Source organism: Choloepus didactylus, chromosome 16 (genome assembly GCF_015220235.1).
Source record: "Choloepus didactylus isolate mChoDid1 chromosome 16, mChoDid1.pri, whole genome shotgun sequence".
NCBI lineage: Eukaryota > Metazoa > Chordata > Mammalia > Pilosa > Megalonychidae > Choloepus > Choloepus didactylus.
This window is the reverse complement of record NC_051322.1, coordinates 29,427,462-29,447,687: the sequence shown is the minus strand read 5'-3', so window position 1 is coordinate 29,447,687 and position 20,226 is coordinate 29,427,462. Positions and strand designations below refer to the sequence as shown.

General features: G+C 39.3%; 1 protein-coding gene across 1 annotated transcript; it reads right to left on the bottom strand.

Moving 5' to 3' along the window:
• Window positions 1-19,337: 19,337 nt before the first annotated feature.
• LOC119511733 (zinc finger CCHC domain-containing protein 10) lies at window positions 19,338-20,020 on the bottom strand. Its single transcript, XM_037806253.1, has 2 exons — window positions 19,978-20,020; window positions 19,338-19,817 (listed from the first exon to the last, which is right to left on the bottom strand). The coding sequence occupies exons 1-2, from the start codon at window positions 20,016-20,018 to the stop codon at window positions 19,346-19,348; spliced, it is 513 nt and encodes a 170-aa protein (XP_037662181.1). The 5' UTR covers window positions 20,019-20,020; the 3' UTR covers window positions 19,338-19,345.
• Between the last annotated feature and the right edge of the window lie 206 nt (window positions 20,021-20,226).

Here is a 20,226-nt window from a genome sequence, read left to right as displayed (position 1 = left end):
CAGGAAGAAAAAAGTTGGTGTGCTGGTTTGGATGTATTGTGTCCCCCAAAACGCCATGTTCTTTGATGCAATCTTCTGGGGACAGTTGTATTTAGTGTTGATTAGATTGGAATCGTTTGATTGAGTGTTTCCATGAAAATGTGACTCAAGCAACTGCGAGTGAAACATTTGATTGGGTAATTTCCATGGAGGTGTTACCCCTCCCATTCAGGGTGGGTGTTAATTGGATCACTGGCATACTTTAAAAAGAGCCACACAGGCCCACACTCTTGCTACAGCGAAGAGGGACACTTTGAAGAATGCATAGGAGCTGAGAGAGGAGTTGCATCTTACAGAGACATTTTGAAGACAGCCGTTGAAAGCAGAGTTTTACTGATGTTTTGGAGGTACTAGCCCAGAATTTGCCCTGAGAAGCTGACAAAGAGACATTCTTGGAGAATGCCATTTTGAAATGCAACCTGGGAGCAAGCAGACGCCAGCCACATGCCTTCCCAGCTAACAAAGGTTTTCCAGATGCCAATGGCCTTTCTTCAGTGAAGGTACCTTACTGTTGATGGACACTTGATGGCCTTAGGACTGTAACTGTGTAACCAAACAAACCCCCTTTATAAAAGCCAATCCATTTCTGGTGTTTTGCAAAATGGCAGCATTAGCAAATCGGAACAGGTGGTAAGCAAAAATATGGGTAAATACAATTGGCTTTCTTTCTCTTGAGTATTCTGAATTATGTTTGAAGCAAAAATTATAACCCTGTCTAATGTGGTTTTTTTATGTACAGAGAAAATATTTGCGACAATTATAAACAGGGAAGGATAAAGAGATGTATAGGGAGATAAGATTTCTGTACTCCACTCATACTGGTAAAATGATGGCAAGTAGAATGATGAGTTATGTATATAGAACAACTATATACATACATTTATTGAATAGGACAGCTATTGAAGAGGCTACATTAGGAGATACATTAAAAAAACACTATAATTAAGTCAAAATGGAATTCTAAAAAATGTTCAAGTAACCTACAAAAAGGAAAACAAGAACAGAGAAACAACAGAAAACTCAAAAAAGCAGACCTATGACTAACATACAAATGAGTATATTAAATGTAAATGGTCTAAATACACCAAAGTAAAGACATATTGGCAGAGTGGATTAAAAAAAATGCAACCCACCACAAAGTAGATTTCAGAGCAAAAAATTACCAGAGAGAGGGCCATTACATAATGAAGGTCAATCCACCAAGAAGACATAGCAATCCTAAATGTTTGCATCAAATAACAGCTATAAAATATGTGAAGCAAAAACTTATAGGAGACAAACCACAGTTATATGATTATATTTGGAGAGACTGTAACACCCCTCTCTCCATAGTTAGTAGAGCAACTGTACAGAAAACTAACAAAGATGTAGAAGAACTCAACACCATCAATCAACAAGGATTAATTGACGTAGAACAAGCCATCCAACAACAGCAAAATACACATTTTTCAAATGTTATCATAACATATACCAAGATAAACCATATCCTGGACCATAAAACAAATCAGATAACAGGAAAATTTCCAAACACTTGGAAACTAAATAACACACTTCTAAATAATCCATGGGTCAAAAGAGGAAGTCTCAAGGGAAATAAGAAAATACATTGAACTGAGTAAAAATGAAAATGAAACATCAAAATGTGTGGGCTATAAAAGTGCTGAAAAGGAAATTTATAGCACTACATGCATATATATCAGGAAAGAGGAAAAGTCGTAATAATCTAAGCTCCCATCTCAAGAATCTAGAAAAAGGAGCAAAATAAACCCAAAGCAAGCAGAAGGAAGGAAATAAAAAGACGAGCAGAAGTCAATGAAATTGAAAACATAAAAGAAATAGAGAAAATCGATGAAATAAAGAATTGCTGCTTTGGAAAGATAAAATAATTGACAAACTACTAGCAAGACTAGTTAAAAAAAAAAATAGAAGACACAAATTACCAGTATGAGAAATGTAATGGGATATCATTACAGACCCTGCAGACATCCAAAGAATAATAAAGAAGTTCTACGAACAACTCTACACACACAAATTTGACAACTTTGATGAAATGGACCAATTTCTTGAAAAACACAATTCACTGCAACTCCTCCAATATGAAATAGATCATTTGAATAGCCCTATAACTCAGAAGGAAATTAAAACCATAATTTTAAAACTCCCAAAAAAGAAATCTCCAGACCCGGATGGTTTCATTGGAGAATTCTACCAATGTGAGTAAAGAAGTAACACCAATTCTACATAATCATTTCCAGAAAGTAGAAGAGAAGGGAACACTCCAATTCATTTTATGAAGCTAGTATTACCTTGATACCCAAACTAGACAAATACACACAAAAAACTACAGAACAATGTCCCTCATGAATATAGATGCAAAAATCCATAACAGAATATTAGCAAATAGTAGTTAGCAATATATAGAAAGAATTATATACTGTACCAAGTGAGGTTTATTTCAGGAATTTCAGGCTGATTCAATATTTGAAAAATAGTCAATGAAACCCATTGCATTAACAAGAAGAAAAATCTCATGAGCATATCAATTGATAAAGGCAAAATATGTGACAAAATTTAAACTCCATTCATGATAAAAACTCAAAAAAGTAGGAATAGAGGAAACTTCTTCAGCTTGATAAAGAGCATCTGCAAAAAATCTTCAACTAACATACTTAATTGTGAAATAGCGGTTTCCAACTGAAATCAGGAACAAGGCAAGAATGTCTATTCTCACCATTTTTATTCACAGTGTTGAAAGACATAGCTGATACAGTAAGACAAGAAAAGGAAATAAAAGGCATACAGATTGAAAAGGAAGAAATAAAGTGGTCCCTATTTGCAGACAATATGATTGCCTACACAGAAAATTCCAATAAATGTATTTTTAAAACTCCTAGAACTAATAAGCAATGTCAGTAAGGTTGCAGGAAACAAGATCAATATACAAAAACCTGTTATAGTTCTTTATACTAGTAGGAACATATGAACACAAATTAAAAAAATACAATACCATTTACAATCACTAAAAAAGAAAAATAAACAAGCAAAAAAAGTACTTAGGTATAAATATAACCAGACATGTATAGGGCTTTTATGTTGAGAACTACACAATGCTGATGAAACAAATCAAAGATGTAAGTAAATGGAGAGACATAGTGTGTTCATGGATTGGAACACTCAATGTAGTAAAGATGTCAATTTTCCCTAAATAGACATATAGGTTTAATATAATTCCTGTAAAATATCTCAGCAAGATTTTGTTTTTGTAGATATAGACAAGATTATTCTAACATGTATGTAGAAAGGCAAAGAAACTAGAATAGCTAAAATAACTTTGAAAAATCAGTCTATCTGATTTCAAGACTTATTACATAACTACAGTATACATGATTGTGTGGTATTGGAGAGGGATAGACACATAGATCAATAGAACAGAATAAAAAAACCAGAAATGGACTCACAAGTATGCCCAACTGATTTTTTACAGAGGAGCAAAAGCAGTTCAGTGGAGGAAAGAATAGCCTTTTAAACAAGTGGTGATGGAGTAAGTGGATATATATAGGCCATAAATAAATAAATAAATAAATAAATAATGACAATGCCAGATCCTGGCAAGATGTGAAGGAACTGAATCACTCATACATTTCTGGTGGGATGTAAAATGGTGCAGCCACTCTGGAAATCAATTTAGCAGTTTCTTTTTTAAAATGTAACATATAACTACCATATGATCCACCAGTTGCACTCCTGGACATTTATATCAGAGAAGTGAAAACTTGTGTTCACACAGAAAAACCTGTGCCAAATGTTTATAGCAGATTTATTCATAATAGTTAAAAACTGGAAATGACCCAGATTTGCTTCAACAGATGAATGGTTAAATACACTCTTAGTTTGCCAAGCTGCTATGACAAATACCACACACTGGTTGGCTTAACAACAGGAATTTATTGTTTTACGGTTTCCTCCAGAGGCTAGAAGTACAAATCAAGGTGTTGGCAAGACCATGCTTTCTCCCTGAAGTCTGTAGCATTCTGGTGCTAACTTGCTACAATCCTTGAGGTTCTTTGGCTTGCATTTCTGCCCCCTACCACGTGGCAATGTCTCTCTCCTTGTGTCTGCTCTTTAGTTTCCTCTGATTTCTGAGTTCTTGCTGTGGCCTCCTCTGATTCACTGCATCCAAATTTCTTCTGCTTATAAAGGACTCCAGTTACATGGGTTAAGGCCCATGCTGATGCAGTTGGACTGCACCTTAATACTAATACATCTTCACTGGGCCCTGTTGGCAAGAGTTCACGTCCACAGGAATGTGGATTAAGACTAAGAACATGTCTTTGTTGGGGTACATAATTCATTCTACTACACTGTGATATATCCATATCATGGAATACTACCCAGCAATAAAAAGGAACGAATTGTTGATACATGCAGAAAACTTGATGGAGTTCAGAGAATTATGCTGAGTGAAAAAAGCCAACCTCCAAAGATTATATAACTGTATGATTCCATTCATATAACGTTCTTGGAATGACAAAATTACAGAAATGAACAGATTAGTGGTTGCCAGGGGTTAAGGAGGTGGTAGTAGAGAAGGGAAATGTGTGTGAATATAAAAGGGCAACATGAATGATCTTTTTGGTAATAGAAATGTTCTGTGTCTTAACTGTATCAGTGTAAATAGCCAGTTGTGATACTGTTTTTAGCATGATGTTACTTTTGAAGGACACTGAATTAAGAAAGGGTTCTTGAAATTTCTCTGTATCATTTCTTAAACTGTGTGTGAATCTATAATTATCTCAAAATTTAAAGTTTAATTTTTTAAAAAGTCATTACTATGAGGTTTATAATGAAAGTAGTCTCTTATCTCATCCCTCTCTACGCCTATTTGTTTCTTACCTCGTATCTTCTAGATTTACCTTTCTTTCTAAATAACCTACTCATTATCATTCCTTGATTATTATTATTAGATTTAGACATCCATTTATTTCCTACTCTGGAAAATGAGCGTTTAGCTCTCTCACAGCACCATACCACCATTATTCCCCATTCCTCAATGGGGATAAATCATAACTTTGGATTAAGTCAGTATTCACATCTGAGCCACTTGGTGTACATTTTCTTTCTAGTATAACTTTTTTCCTGCCTTTCTTCTGAAGTTAATTACCTCAACATTTCCATGTGCCTATTTTTCTATGTACTTCTTATTAATCCCAAACTTTGCAACAGAATAATAAAATTCTTTTCATTGTGGTCAGTCACAGCAGGTTAACTTTTCAGTTCCATTAATTTATTTTTATGGAGGTGGCCCTCTATTTTGGCTCCAGTTTGAACTAGCAGTTCTCTGGGCTTGCCTCAAAGTTGTCATCTATGAACATCTCTTCACCAGCAGAGATAGGATTATCCAGAGTTATTTCTTTGGGGAACAGAAGGTGAAGGTGAGAGTTGGAGGATATCACACTTTAGTGAGTTGCTAGTGAAAACCTAGAGAAATGGGCAAAGCAAAACATCCCTGAGACAGAAACTTACAGATGGTACAGTAGAGGATTTAAAATAAGACAGGCAAGTTCCTCCACAAGTAGTTAGCTCATGCAAACAGGAAACAGTGGTTCCGGCATGGGACAGAATCCAATCTCCCTCATTTGAAATATTTAAATCCTCTATATTTAATGTAATTATTGATATGGTTGGAGTCAAAATTACCATCCTGCTATTTGTTTCCTATTTATACCACCTATTCTTTGTTCCCTTTCCCCTCTATTTCTGTCTTCTTTGTGATTGTTTCAGTATTTTGAATGATACCGTTTTTTTTTCTCCACTATTGATGTATTCGTTCTACTTCTTTTTTTTTACTGGTTTTTCTAGGATTTGCCATATACATCTTTAGCATAACAGTCTACCTTTAAATAAGATTATAACACTTTTACAATCATAATATTCTTTTATCAATTGTAACAAATGTACCACACTAACACAAGCTCTTAATAATGGGGGCTGGGGGATAGTATAAGGGAACTCTGTATTTTCTGCATGATTTTTCTGTAAACTTACAATCTTCTCTAATGCAAAATTTATATTTAAAAAAAAGATGATACCACTTCACTCATAATGTAAGAAACTGACTTATATTTTCTCCTTCCCATACCATGCTATTGTGGTCATACATTTCATTTCTGTGTCATACATCCCATTGTCATACATTACATTACATTGTTATTTTTTACTTAAATGGTCAATCATCTTAAGAAATTATAAAACTAAAAATTGCTTTAATTCAACACATTCCATTTCTGGTGTTTTTCATTCTTTTGTGTAGTTTTAAGTTTCCATCTGGCATATTTCCCTTTTGCCTGAAGAATTTCCTTAATAATTGTTGTAGTACAGGTCTGCTGGTGAAGCTTTCTTCCAGGTTTATTTGTGTGAAAAAGTTTCACCTTCAGTTTTGAATATTCCACTGGATAAAGAATTCTAGGGTGGCAGTATTTTTCTTTCAGGACTTTAAAGATTTTATTCCCTTGTTTTCTAGATTGCATAGTTCCTGATGAGAAAGCTGCAGTAATTTTAACTTTGTTCCTCTGCGCATTATATGCCTTTTTTTCCCCAGGCTACTTTTAAGAGTTTCTCTTCCATCACTGGTTTATGGCCATGTGATTATGATGTGCCTTGATGTGTGTGTGTGTGTGTGTCCCCGTCCTGCTTGAGGCTTTTTGAGAGTCTTAGAACTGTGGGTTTGTAGTATTAATAAAACTTGGAAGAGTTTTTGCCGTTGTTTCTTAAAATATTTTTTTCTGCTACTCCTCTGTTTCTGGTACTCCAGTTATACATGTTAGACTGCTTGATATTTCCCCCCTCCCCCCCATTCAGTATTTTTTTCTCTGTGCTTCATTTTGAGTAGTTTCTACTGGTATGTCTTCAAGTTCATTGATCTTTTCTTCTGCAGGGTCTAATCTGTTGTTACTAACGTAGTGAACTTCATTTCTAGAAGTTCATTTGATTATTTTTATAGGCTTCCATTTCTCTCCTCATTGGGTTCCTGTTTTGCTTTATATCCTTGGTCTATTGCATGTATTTATAAAAGCTGCTTTAATGTCCTCTGCCAATTCTATCACCTCTGTCATTTCTGATTTCCCTTCAGGTTATAAGTTACATTTTCCAGTTTCTTTCCATGACTACTAATTTTTTATTGGATGCCAGATATTGTGATTTAACATTAAAATATTTATTAGAGAAGTTGTAGATTTACAGGAAAATCATGCAGGAAATAGAGTTCCTATATATCCACCCATCCCCACTATTAACACCTTGCATTAATGTGGTACGTTTGTTACAATTAATAAAAGAATATTGTTATAATTGTACTATTAACTATAGTCCATGGTTTACATTAGGGTTACTTGTTTGTGTTGTACAGATGTGTGGATTTTTTTCTTAATTTTTATTCTAGTAACATATACAACCTAAAACTGTCCCTTTTAACCATATTCAAATATATAATTCAGTGTTGTTAATTATATTCACAATGTTCTGCTACCATCACCACCATCCATTACCAAACCTTCCATCTTTTGGCAATTGTAAATAATGCCGCTATGAACTTCAGTGTGCAAATATCTGTTTGAGTCCCTGCTTTAAATTCTTTTGGATATATACTTAGAAGTGGGAATGTCAGGACATATGGTAATTCTATACTTAACTTTCTAAGAAACTGTCAAACTATCTTCCAAATGGCTGCACCATTTTATATTCCCACTGACAATGACGAGTGTCTCTATTTTTCCACATCCTCTCCAACACTTGTAATTTTCCATTTTTTAATAGCAGCCATTCTAGTGGGTGTGAAATGGTAACTTACTGTGGTTTTGATTTGCATTTCCCTTAGGGCTAATGGTGTTGAGCTTCTCTTCATGTGTTTTTTGGCCATTTGTTTATCTTCTTTGAAGTAATTTCTATTTGTCTTTAGTCCGTTTTTAAAATTGGGTTGCCTTTTGTTGTTGAGTTGTAGAATTTCTCTCTATATTCTGGATATTAAACCCTTATCAGATATGTGGTTTCCAAATATTTTTTGCCATTCTGTAGGTTTTTTACTTTCATGATGAAGTCCTTTGATGCATAAAAATTTTTAATTTCTGGACTTTCTATTCTATTACACTGTTTTGTCCACATATTCATATGATAGTACCACAGGTTTTCATTGTTCTAGTTTTTGATACTCTATATATAATGCGATTTAATAATTGGTACAGTTAATTCTTCCTGTATTGTTCTTTTTTAGAGTTTTCCTGGCTACTCTTATTTACTAATCCATAAGAACTTTAGAATTGGATGATTTAATTCCAGGGGAAAATGGCTATTTTTGTTAGAAGTACATTAAATTTTATGAGTTAGGATGTGTAATCTTCCCATCTAAGAATATGGTATGATTGTACATCTCCATTTGTTCACAATTTTTCCATGTGTGTCATTTAGTCCCTTTCTTATAGATTTTGCTTATTTATTGTTAGGTTTGATATCTTTATCTTTTTATTGTTGCTATTTTTTTCTCTTGAAATTGGCTATTGTTTAAAAACAGTGATTTTACTGATTTCTAGAAATTAACTGAATAATCTGTTAGCTTACTGAATTTATCTTAGGTTTTGTGGTAGTTTTCATAGTTTTTTTCCTTTATTGATACTCTATGGTTTTCCAGGTATACAGAAATAACATCTGCAAAAAAGATAATTCTATCTTCTTTTGGCTACATTCCATGTACCAGAACTCAGTCAAATAATCTTACCTGGCTGCAGGGGAAGCTGGGAAATGTAGACTAACTGTATGCCCAGGAGAAAAAGGATATAGTTTCAGAGAACAGCTGATCAGCCTGCCCCAGTCCACAGCAGTCTCTGCACAACGGGCTGGATCTTGTCCTGATCCAGCTTTACTGAGGCTGAATTGCTCCCTAGCAAGTGTTTTCTTTGGTGTGAACTGAAGTAACCTGCTACTAAGAGATTTTAGGTCTACTGAGCATGGAATCACCTCCCCTAAAAAAATTTAAATTTAAATTTAAAAAAGCTAGGACTGGAAAAGTAACTGTAGTGACTGGAGCAGGAAATTTAGCCTTCATTGGCAAGCTCAGAACATGACCTTTAGAAAGTTTTTCTCCCAAGCCAGGGTTCCTCCTACAAACAGCCCATAAATCCCAACCTAGTGACTCAGAATCCCTGGGGGCTTAATGGAGATATCCAGAGGCCATGAGGAGGATCAACTGGAGTTCTTGCCACTGCTAGCATGTGGTGGTTCAAGCACCACACTCTGAAGTCTTAATGTAGCATGTGATTTGCACTTCCCCCAATAATCGGGGTTATCCTTCTGAATTACCACTTATACTTGGGCTATTTCTGAGCATTTCATTCAGCTCCATTGATCTGTGTGCCTATTCCTGTACTATTACACTATTTAAAATCTTATAGCTTTATAATTTGATATGTATTAATAATACAGTTTAATTCTCAGAGGGCAAGTGCATTATCATTAAAATGCACATAATACAGACACATGTAGAGTACAATGTTAAACCTCTTTTTACTGCCCATCTCCTATCTGCCACCCCATTCTCCTTCCCAAAGATAACAACTCTTCACAGATGTTGTACATCCTTTTATCTTTCTATTCTTTACTCAATGCATTTAAACTAATATGTATAGAATTATACACTTTAATACAGTTTGTTTTTTGCTAATATTGACGGAATCATAATACAGCATTTTATCAAATAATGATAACATGCACTACATAGTACCAAAAAGAGGAAATACTGCCTAGTAAACGATGACACAATGATTTCTTTTCATTTAAAATTTTTATTTTATATTTATTTATTGAAAGTGTTTGTTTAGACCTATATCTTGGGTCCATATATTAAAGAGAAAATATAAATAAAATAAATTGGTTCAGCTTGCTAAAACTTCTTACTGGTCAGAACCGGATTCTTCTGAATCACCTTTGACCCAGGATGACTCAAACTGCTTCACTACTATTTCAGGGATTTTCTTTCAAATTGCTAATACCCATCTGTAATTTTTGTTGCTGGCACTTTCTTGATTTTGCCAGATATTATCAGAAAGTTTCCAGAAAACAGACAAGATTCATGTTCCTTCTTTGTATGGTCCTTAAATTGTTTGTTAATGAAATTTTGAGGGCTCACATGCTTAGGCAATATAGCTACATCTTGACTGGCACTGGGACAACAGCAGGCAAAAGATGCTGTTGATTGTAAGGTACATTCTGATTTTCAGAGATGTTGGAATGTGATAGTGTCTCACAATTAATTGATAAAATATGGCGTGTAAATTTTGTTCTGCAATTTTTGTTTCTCACCTAATGACATGTGCAAGACATCTTTTCATGTTAGTCTGCCTCACTTTTAAATATAAATGTGCAATATTCCACAGTATGGATACATCATAATTTTTCTAATCAATGTTTTACTGATGGCTATCTCTTGTTTTGAAATATAAAAATGCTACAATAAATATATCTCCATATGCCTCTTGTATATTTTTTTGGTACAGATAGTTAGAAGTGGAATTGTTGGTTTGAAGGGTATGCCTATTTAAAATTTTAATTGTCCCCACCAAAGGCTTATCAATTTGTACCAAATGTGTATTAGAATGCCTATATTCCCTCAGCCTTGCCCACACTGGATATTATCAATTTATAAATTTGTGCCAATCACATTTAGTTAAAAGTGATGTCTTATTGTTATTTTAGTTTGTGTTTCCCAGATTACCAGGAAGGTAAATAAGCTTTTCATATGTTCACTGACAATTTACTTTGTTTTTTTTTTTTTTTCTGTTTTGGTGAATAGCCTGTTCACCTCAGTTGTCTATAATATAAAAATTTATCAGTACAAGCTTTTATATATTCTGGTTATTCATCCTTTGCAGTTACATAATTTCTGCAAGCCTGATGCTTGCTTTAAGTTTTGTTATTGGTAGTTATGTCTAAATGATGTTTTGAATTGATATAGGTCTCCGACATTTCCTTTATGTCTTCTGAATTTTATGTTTTGCTTTGGAAAGCCTTCCCCACTCCAAGATTATAAAAATATTCTTCAGTAGTTTTGTAATATTGTAAATTTTAAGGTTACATTAGTTATTTAGTTATCTAATTTTAGCCATTTAATCTAGCTGTAATTTATATATGATAAAAGGTGTGAGATCTAACTTTAATGTTTCCAAATGGATAGCTAAGTGATCTGGTGCCATTTATTAAATGGACCATCATTTATTCACTGATTTATTTCTTGATATGTGTGCTGGTTTGAATGTATTATGTTCCCCAAAACGCCATTATCTTTGATGTAGTCGTGTGGGCAGACATATCAGTGCTGATTAGATTGTAATTCTTTGAGTGTTTCAGTGGAGACGTGCCCCACCCACCTGTGGGTGATGACTCTAATTGGATAATTTCCATGGAGGTGTTACCCCACCCATTCAGGGTGAGTCTAAATTAAATCACCGGAGCCATATAAATGAGCTGACAAACAGAAGGAACTCAGTGCAGCTGAGAGTGACATTTTGAAGAGGAGCTACAGCCAAGAGGGACACTTTGAAGAATGCACAGAAGCTGAGAGAGTAGCTGCAGATGAGAGACAGTTTTAAAAGACAGCTTTTGAAAGCAGACTTTTGCTCCGGAGAAGCTAAGAGAGGACAAAAGCACCAACAGCAACTGAGAGTGACATTTTTGAGGAACTGCAGGCTAGAGAGGAACGTCCTGGGAGAAAGCCATTTTGAACCTAGAACTTTGGAGCAGATGCCAGCCACGTGCTTTCCCAGCTAACAGAGGTTTTCCGGACACCATTGGCCATCCTCCAGTGAAGGTACCTGATTGCTGATGCGTCACCTTGGATACTTTATGGCCTTAAGACTATAACTGTGTAATCAAATAAACTCCCTTTTATAAAAGCCAATCCATCTCTGGTGTTTTGCATTCTGGCAGCATTAGCAAACTAGAACAATATGCTTCCTGTGTCATGAACAAAAGTTTCATGTATGTATATATTTTTTCTGGGCTTATTATTTTATTCCACTAATCTGATTAATCTAACTGTATCCCTGAGCCAATACCAGGCAATTTAAATTCTTTTCTTAAAAACGTACTTGAATGTCTCCTCCGAGGGTAAATTTCTCCTCTTTGCTTTACTTTTTCAATTTTGTGGGGGGTGGAGGTGGGTGGAAGGTGTTTCTATTAGAGCTACCTTGTGGACTTGAAGGAGCTCTCTGTCCTGGGGAGTTGACTACATGTATTAGTTTTCTGCTGCTGAGTAATAAATTATGACATAAATAGCAACTTAAGATTTATTAAAATTTATTAGTCCAATTTTCATGGGTCAGGAGACCAGCACATTTTAGCTTAGTCCTCTGCTCAGAGTATTCTAAGGCTGAAATAAGGTGTTAGCTAGCTGTGTCCTCATCTGGAGGCTCGACTAGAGAAAGATCTGTTTCCAAGTTCCCTCAGGTTGTTGCAGAATTCATTTCCTTACGGTTATAGGACTGGGGTTCCCATTATCTTGCTAGCTGGGGACTACTCTCAGCAACTAGAGGCTGCTCTCAGGCCTTGTCCTCATAATCCCTTCCATCTCAGCAGTGGAGAATCCCCCTCATGTCAAATCTTTCTCATGCTTTAAAGATCTCTGACTTCCCCTTCTCTGACCAGCCAGGGAAAATTCTATGCATTTAAAGGGCTCACAGGATTAGGTCAGGCCCATCCAGATTCTCTTCCTATCTTAAGGTCAACTATGCCATACAACATAAACTAATCATGAGCCTAAGAGCCATCATATTCCCAATCCTGAGGATTATGCAAGGTATGTGCACCTGAGGATGAGGAAAATTGGGGGCCATCTTAGAGTTCTGCCTACCACATCACCTGAAAGGGATGCAAGAGAGACCTTTTACATTGGATAGGAGGTTGTATTTGATGACTGTTCTGTGCCAGTCACAGGTGTTACAGGTGTGTGTGTGTGTGTGTGTGTGTGTAAAGACCTCCAAAGAAGCCCAGGTAGAGTTTCCATATGAAGCTTGATTGATGGAATCTTGGCAGTTGAAGGAAGCTTGTGGCACATGACTCAGGAGATCTTCTCTTTTCCAGGTAAACATCCCTAGCAACTTCAACTATTTCTTTTATGAAATGGTCTCTAGACTTCTCTCCATTATTGCTTACTAGGAGTTGGGAGAGTAGAAACAACAGAAATCTGCTTCAGGCCAAAGCAGCATCTGGTCGGAGCCTTAAATGAGAGCCAACCAGAGTTGCCAGCCTCCTGAGGAGGAAGCCAGCATTTCTGACTCAGAGTCAAGAAAGGCTTCCTGGAGGAAGTGGCCTTGGAACTGGTTCTTGAAGGTCAGGGAGGATTTTAACAGGAGGAACTGGAACCGAGAAGGGGTTACCAGGAATGACACAGCAAATGAATGGATGTAGACACACCTGGGGCATTTCCAGGAAGCTGGCAAGCAGCCAGTGTGGCTGGGGTCCCAGGGGTGTGGGAAGGAAGGGAGCAGCAACAGGAAGGGAGGGTTGGGGCTAGACTCTGATGAAGCTTAAGAACCAGCCAGAGGGGTTTGGATTTCAAGAAGAACGTGAGGCTCTTGACTTATTTTGACATTAGAATGCTTCTTATCACTGCCCAGGAGGGAGAGGCTATATTCTAAGTTAATTTTCCATTTTAACATCTAACATGAAAGAGGTGGGAGGAAAACACAGGCACTTTAACCTGGAGTAAACACAGCCTGTACTGTGACCACAAAAGCATCAGTGATGGGCAGATACAAAGGGAAAGAAGTCACAGGGTAAAGCGAGGACATCTCTGCACTGTGCGAAGCCAGCACCACTTCACAAATACTGCTGATCTTTCTCTCCAACAAACCAAGCCCTGGAGAGCTTTTAGTTGTCGTTGAAAACCAGGCCACCAGCAAGCTGCCTGGAACATATATTCATTCATTACTTTGTTCCTTTGCTCTCCAACTGTGTGACATGTGCCTACTCCAACCAGGGTCTGGGTTGAGGGCTTCAGTCTGATTCCCTGCCGGGTTAAATGGCAGTGGCCCCTGGAGGTGAAGGTGGTTGACTTCAGGCCCCATGAGGCTGGTCTCTGAGACATTAGTAGTGGGCAGGGCATGGATGTGTTACAATGTTCTTAAGGGAACCTACTGCTATCACCATGTCTTCATCTGGAAAGATGAAGGTGGAGGGGGAATGGGGTGGCGTCAGAGTTAGCATAAGAGGATTCGCTTATCACCTCCTGGTGTCTTGGAGATGCTTTTCCTTGGTATATTTAGGACCAGAAAAAAGGACTTCATACAGGAGGGGGAGTCCACTGAGGATGAACATGCGACCTAATAGTAACTTTTAAAGGTTCATATGTATGGGTACTAGGCAGACACATGGAGTCGTATGTGTCATAATTTGAGGGTCTTGGCATCTGTCAGACCCAAGTTCAAATCTCAGCTCTGTTATTCATTGTCTGACCTTTGGCTTATTCAACTTCTTTAAACTCAGTTTCTCCATCCGGGAAACACTGACAGGAATACTTAATATCTCAGGTGTGATGTGATGATAGATTGAGAACATAGCAGTGTGCCTGACACGCAGAAAACATAGACATCAGTATCAGTAGAAGATCCTTAATGGAAAACCAGTATGTTTAGGGTTTGTCCCTTTGCAGTGGATGGGCCTGACCATAAACTTGACCAGGAGAGACTGTTTTTGGGTCCTCATTTGAGGAGCAGAAGACTTCCCCCACTTGCATGCATGCTCACCCCATGTCAGGTGCTTCCATGCTTTGGGGGCTGAACCTCTGAGATTCACTGAGCACAGGCAGCCAGATTGTAGGTTCCAGGCAAGCCCTTTACTAGGTGACAGCATGCGGCAGAGGACACCTCAGTCCCCTGGAAGGCTCTTCTTCAGCACTGGCTCAGAACCAGTCCCCGGAGAACTGCCAAAAGGAGCCAGGGAGAAAGAGCAGGCAGGAGCAGCATCTGCTGGGAGGCAAACCAGGGAACCAGCACAGGTATCCGGTGGAGAGTCTGGAGTCAAAGATGTGTGTCGAATCTTTGGAGTCAGGGCCATAGAAAACGCCCCTGGGCGGTGGGACCCTGGTAAGCAGACAGGGGTGGTGCCCACACTGGGTAAGTTTCCCCTGGGCCTGCCTCTGAGGATGGGCGAAGGGAGCCCCGAGGCGGGGGCGGAGGGGGAGCAGACAGTGCCGAGGGTGATCTCGGGCTGGGAAAGAAGACACAGTATCCACCCCAGGGGAAAGGGGAAAGCTGAGGCCCAAGGCCTGAGGGTGGGAGAGAGGAGCACAAAACGAGGGAGGAGGCAGAAGAGGGAAGACGAGAGGAGGACAAGGAGTGCCTGCTCTGTACTTGGAAACCTAGCTACGCGCATCCCGGCCACCGCCACTAGATGTCCCCATTGCCCCGCGAAGGAAGCCTGAGCGCGCGTCCTCCGAGACGCCTCCCTCCGCCAGCACCTCCCAGGTGTCAGACGCTGTCCTGGGAATAAGGTTACAAAATCGAGACCTACCCGGCCCTGGCCTCACCTCTAGTCGCTCACCTCGAGTCGTAGTAACGCGAGTGCCGGCCCCGGCAAAGCGCGGTGGGGGGACCTGCGCTGAGCGCTCCAGGGAGGCCGCCCGCGGACGCGCCGGCCGGGCCCACCGGCTTGCTCCCAAGGGGGACCAAGATGAATACGGATGCTTGTGGTACATATATTTCCGCATAGTAATTATCTTTAAGTAAGTGGGACAAGAACTTCCGGAAGATCTCCTATGACAACTGTCGTTTTAGGTCTATAGGTGCCCTCGGAGTAACCAAGCCAGGCCCTCACTTGCCCAGAGTTTGAGCGTGGCAGAGTTGGGCCTCCTCAGGGCGAGGCTCTGCTCAGGACAGAGGCGCAGCTCTCGGGAGACTGTCCGACTTTGGAGATCTGCGGGGCATCCTTCCAGGGGACCAAGTGGGCACCTGAGGGGTCAGGGCATCTCTCTCTAATGAGTGTCCAAGGGAAAGTTCCTACCCACCCCCCACCCAGCCTCACCTCTCCATAGCACCCCTGTTACCAAAAGGCTGAGGAGGACCCACCCAGCAGTGAGAGCTATAGACCACAGAGCAATTCTAGAACCAGACACAGGAGGCATGAATATATAGCCCTATGAACCACAGGTAACATGTAGTAAGCACTTACTAGGTGTCGGGCACATTAAATGCAATTACTCATTTAATCCTCACCAAAACTTTATGAGGGATTATTACCATCACTTTTTTTGCAGATAAAACTGAGGCACAGAGCTCCTACATCTCTCCAGGTTTCCTGAAAATTAAACAGATTTGAAGGAAAGTGTCACCAAAGTGCCCATGTGAAGCGGCTCAGAGGACCTGTTAATCAGGAGGGGAATCCCCACCTGCCACCGTGTTCAATAAATTTCAAGTGATTTCACTGCCAGTAAGTGACTAAGTGTGGGGATGAGACTGGAAGAATGTAGTTTTTTGGATATATTGCACTGGGGCAAGACATTAGGAAAATTGCTGGAGAACCCTTCTAATGAGCTTCCCATTAATTTATTTCTCTTAAAGGGCCCTGTTGGGGGTGGCAGAGCTTGCTAAGAGCTGTGAGGGCAATGCAGCTACCTTAGCAAAGTTCCTCAGCTGGTTGGCTCTGGAAGGAGTCCCTTCATGACCCTGCAGATAGAAATGCCAGGCTCACCTTAGAGTGTGTGAGCCTAGGGTAGGCAAGGGGCAGCTTGGCCACTAGGCACAAAGCTGGAGGGGGCACCGTTTACATTAGCATCCTGCTGGGGGCCCAGGAGAGGCCCATGGAAGACTGTGTGCGAATCTGTGGTTTGTGACCATGTGGTTGTGGGACCTTGTGTAGGGGCAGAACTGTAAGGGGCTGGCATGGAGTGGTTTGAATTCCCACAACACTCCCAGAAGCACTAACAATGTCTGAAATTCCATCACCAGAGTTCTGGCTGGGTCCATTTGGCCCCCTGCCTCTCCGCCTGAATTTAGAAAATTCTTCCCTGTGCTCAGATAAGTCCTGCCACCCAGGAACTCACCTCCAGGCTCAGAGCGCTGATCTCCTGTGAGTACCCTCATGCCTTGGGATGAATGAGCTACTCTGTTTAAGAGTTGTCTCGGCATTACAACTCAAAGCCTGCAGGTCTTGGAGGCAGATCAGACACGCCGCCATTGCCACCACCTGGTGGGGAGTGGGAGGGCATGGGGGCACTTCTCGGAGTGCTTGGCACTCCCCATTCTTGTCGGCTTGCCATGGGGTATGTTTCTCCTTGAGGATGACATACCCCTAAGGGCAGGGTGGTGGAGACCTTCAAGGCCCTTGTTACCTAAGGGCCTCCCTCCCTTCTCATTGGCAGGGGCCAAATACCCTGTTGCTGCCTTTTGCTGCTGCTGTAGCCACTCAGGTCTCCACACTCAGTACCTGGCCCGGGCCTCACTCACCACATGGTGACTTCAGCTTCTTTCCAAAGGCCCATGCTCATGTTAGGGGCCAGCCCACACCAGGCATAAACAACTACAGTGTCAGGCACAGGACTGTTTAAAAAGTATTTATTGCATGATGTGGTAGCAAGAACTATACATAGGAAGCCCTGAAGTCAGAGATGGCTGTAAATCCCAGAAACACCACTTACCTGCTAAAATTATATGGGCAAATTTCCTCCTCTATAAAGTGGTGGTGGTGGTGGTGGTGGTGTGAGTGTGAGTGTGTGTGGCAGGGGGGAGGATGAAATCTACTTTACTGGGACTTTGGGAAGATTAGAAGAGAGCATCTGTGACATGAATTTTCAAAACAGGAGATGGGGAAGATCCAGCTACCTGAATCTTCAATAGCCCCCAGAGATACTCCAGATTCTGGTCCCACCCTCTCTTCCCTGTGTCATTTCATCCCTGGACCTTGCTTTTTTTTTTTTTTTAAACTCACAATATACATTTATTTCAAGGTTAAACAGAAGCCCATTTTCTTCAAAAGTAATTTTCTACTACTTTTTTCATAAAAATATAAAAGACTTAGCATTCATAGTTTTTATAACATTGAACCCAAACCAAGATTTTTCTACAAATGATACCACTTTCCAAAAAGTTTAAGACATCATCGAATAATGTGATGTTAAACCAAATGGTCTCATCACCACAAAGTATTTTACTTTTAAGAAACATTGTGCAGTATTTCCTTTTAAACCTGATTTTTATGTAAGATTTCAATTGTGTATATGCTATGTAACCACACAAGATTTAATCCAAGTCATTCATATTTATGCAGTAGACTGTCATGTGACCAGTTACCATATACACTGTCATACAGTAATTGCAGAAATGGCAAAAGGCGATCTTTATGAAAGACAAAAAAAAAAAAACCTTTTTAATAAAAGACAACCAACACTGCCATAATCTTCTGCAAAAATCACCTCTTTCTCCTACCTCTTTTCTCCTTCAAATGGTTCCATTTATAGCATGCCATTACTCAAAGATATTTATATCACTTTTACTTAAGATAGCTTTATACATGGTTGCTTTCTTTTCTGATATGGGGAATTTATCAAAAGGCACCAAGATTAGACTCCTAAGTAGTTTCCAATTTTTTGCCCCTTTTGAGGTTCCTCTAGAATGATTTCCCTCAGACAAGTGTAACTCTGAGAATATAAGGAACCACAAGATAATGAATGATGCAACAAGCAATGTAAAACTTGTACCATTCGAAAGGTGTAAATATATAATAAGTTCCTTGAACTTTTCATTTAGGACAAGAAGTCAGAAAAACTTTCTGAATGTAAACATAAAAATAGAGCACATTTATCAACTGTAGGAAAACTCATAACCTTACAATAGCAAGGTATTAAATCTTATAGAATAACACATAGCCAAAAGCATTAGAAATTCATTGTCTGATATTCTGATGCATTATTCTGAAAACATGTCTGATAAATACATACCATTAACATATAACAAAATATGGCCTTTACTTCACAGGGGAAAAAAAGGTAAGTTTCATCACAAAAACAGATTTACTGGATTTCAGTTTTGATTTTAGAGAGATATTTTAAAGACAAAAAAGCAAAACAAATTCCCCTTAAAATAAAAGTCTTTATATATGTAATCCATTATTAATATTTTTTATGATGCTCTTACAATGTAAAACATTTAGAAACTTTTAAACTCTAGAAAGTTTGACCAGTTACCCTTCTTGGCCTTAACATATTTTAAATCCCCTTTAGAGAATCACTTTAATGCTTTCAGTCCACAAGTCCAATATGGATGGAGCAGTTCTATTTCTTTTTCTTCTTCTTTGGTGGTTCATCCTCAGAGCTGCTATCTGTGCTGGTGGTACTGCTACTGGAGGAGCTGGAATCTGAGTCTGAATCAGAGGAGGAGGAAGAGCTTGTGGAGGAAGCTGAAGATGATGGACTAGAAGAGCTTTCGTCAGTGTCACTATCCTCTGAGGAGGATGAGGTAGATGTTCCTTCACTTTCTGATGAAGAATCACTGGCTGAACTGTCACTGCTATTGGTACTGGAACTGGTTACACTCTTAGACCTTTTTTTCTTGTTCTTTTTTTCTACATTAGTTTCTCCAATGCTTTGCTGTAATAATAATCTGTTTTCTTTTTCTTTTAAAGCTTTCTTTAGTTCTGCTGTTCTTGAAGGCCTGTGTAGGTATTTCCTTTTTCCTGTGCATTCGTAAGTCCAGTGTCCAAATTCTAAGCATTTCTGACATCTTACATGTTGCTTATTTGCTTCCCTCACTGGCCCGAGCTCCTTGGGGCAGGCGCCGTGTTAGAGAAACGGCTACACTACCCCGCTTCCTACTGGGGATCCAAGTCTGGCCTCGCGTCCCAGCGTCCGCTCACCCTCTCCCCGCTCCCAGCCCGCCCCATCGCCCGACTCGGGCCCTCACTTACGCCTGTCTCCGCGCTATGAGACGGTGCATGGGAGTCGCCATCTTAGCGCCGCTCCTGCTCATTTTAATCGAGAAATAAGAAGATGTTCAACTTCACTGTCTGAACTTGAATGGCTCAGTGATGACCTCATGCATTACTTACAGACATCATATGTTAACTCTGGGCCACAGCTTGTCCTTACTAAGGTGGGAAGAATGTTCCTTTGGGCTACCATGATGGTCTTGGATTTCTCCTAGTTCCTTTTGCCTC

Bases quoted from the DNA above. Each gene is read 5' to 3' on its own strand.
- LOC119511733 (XM_037806253.1), bottom strand. From the start codon at position 20,018: ATGGCGACTCCCATGCACCGTCTCATAGCGCGGAGACAGGC. The intron at 19,818-19,977 runs GTAAGTGAGGGC...CGGGCCAGTGAG, and splicing joins CTCATAGCGCGGAGACAGGC to GGAAGCAAATAAGCAACATG.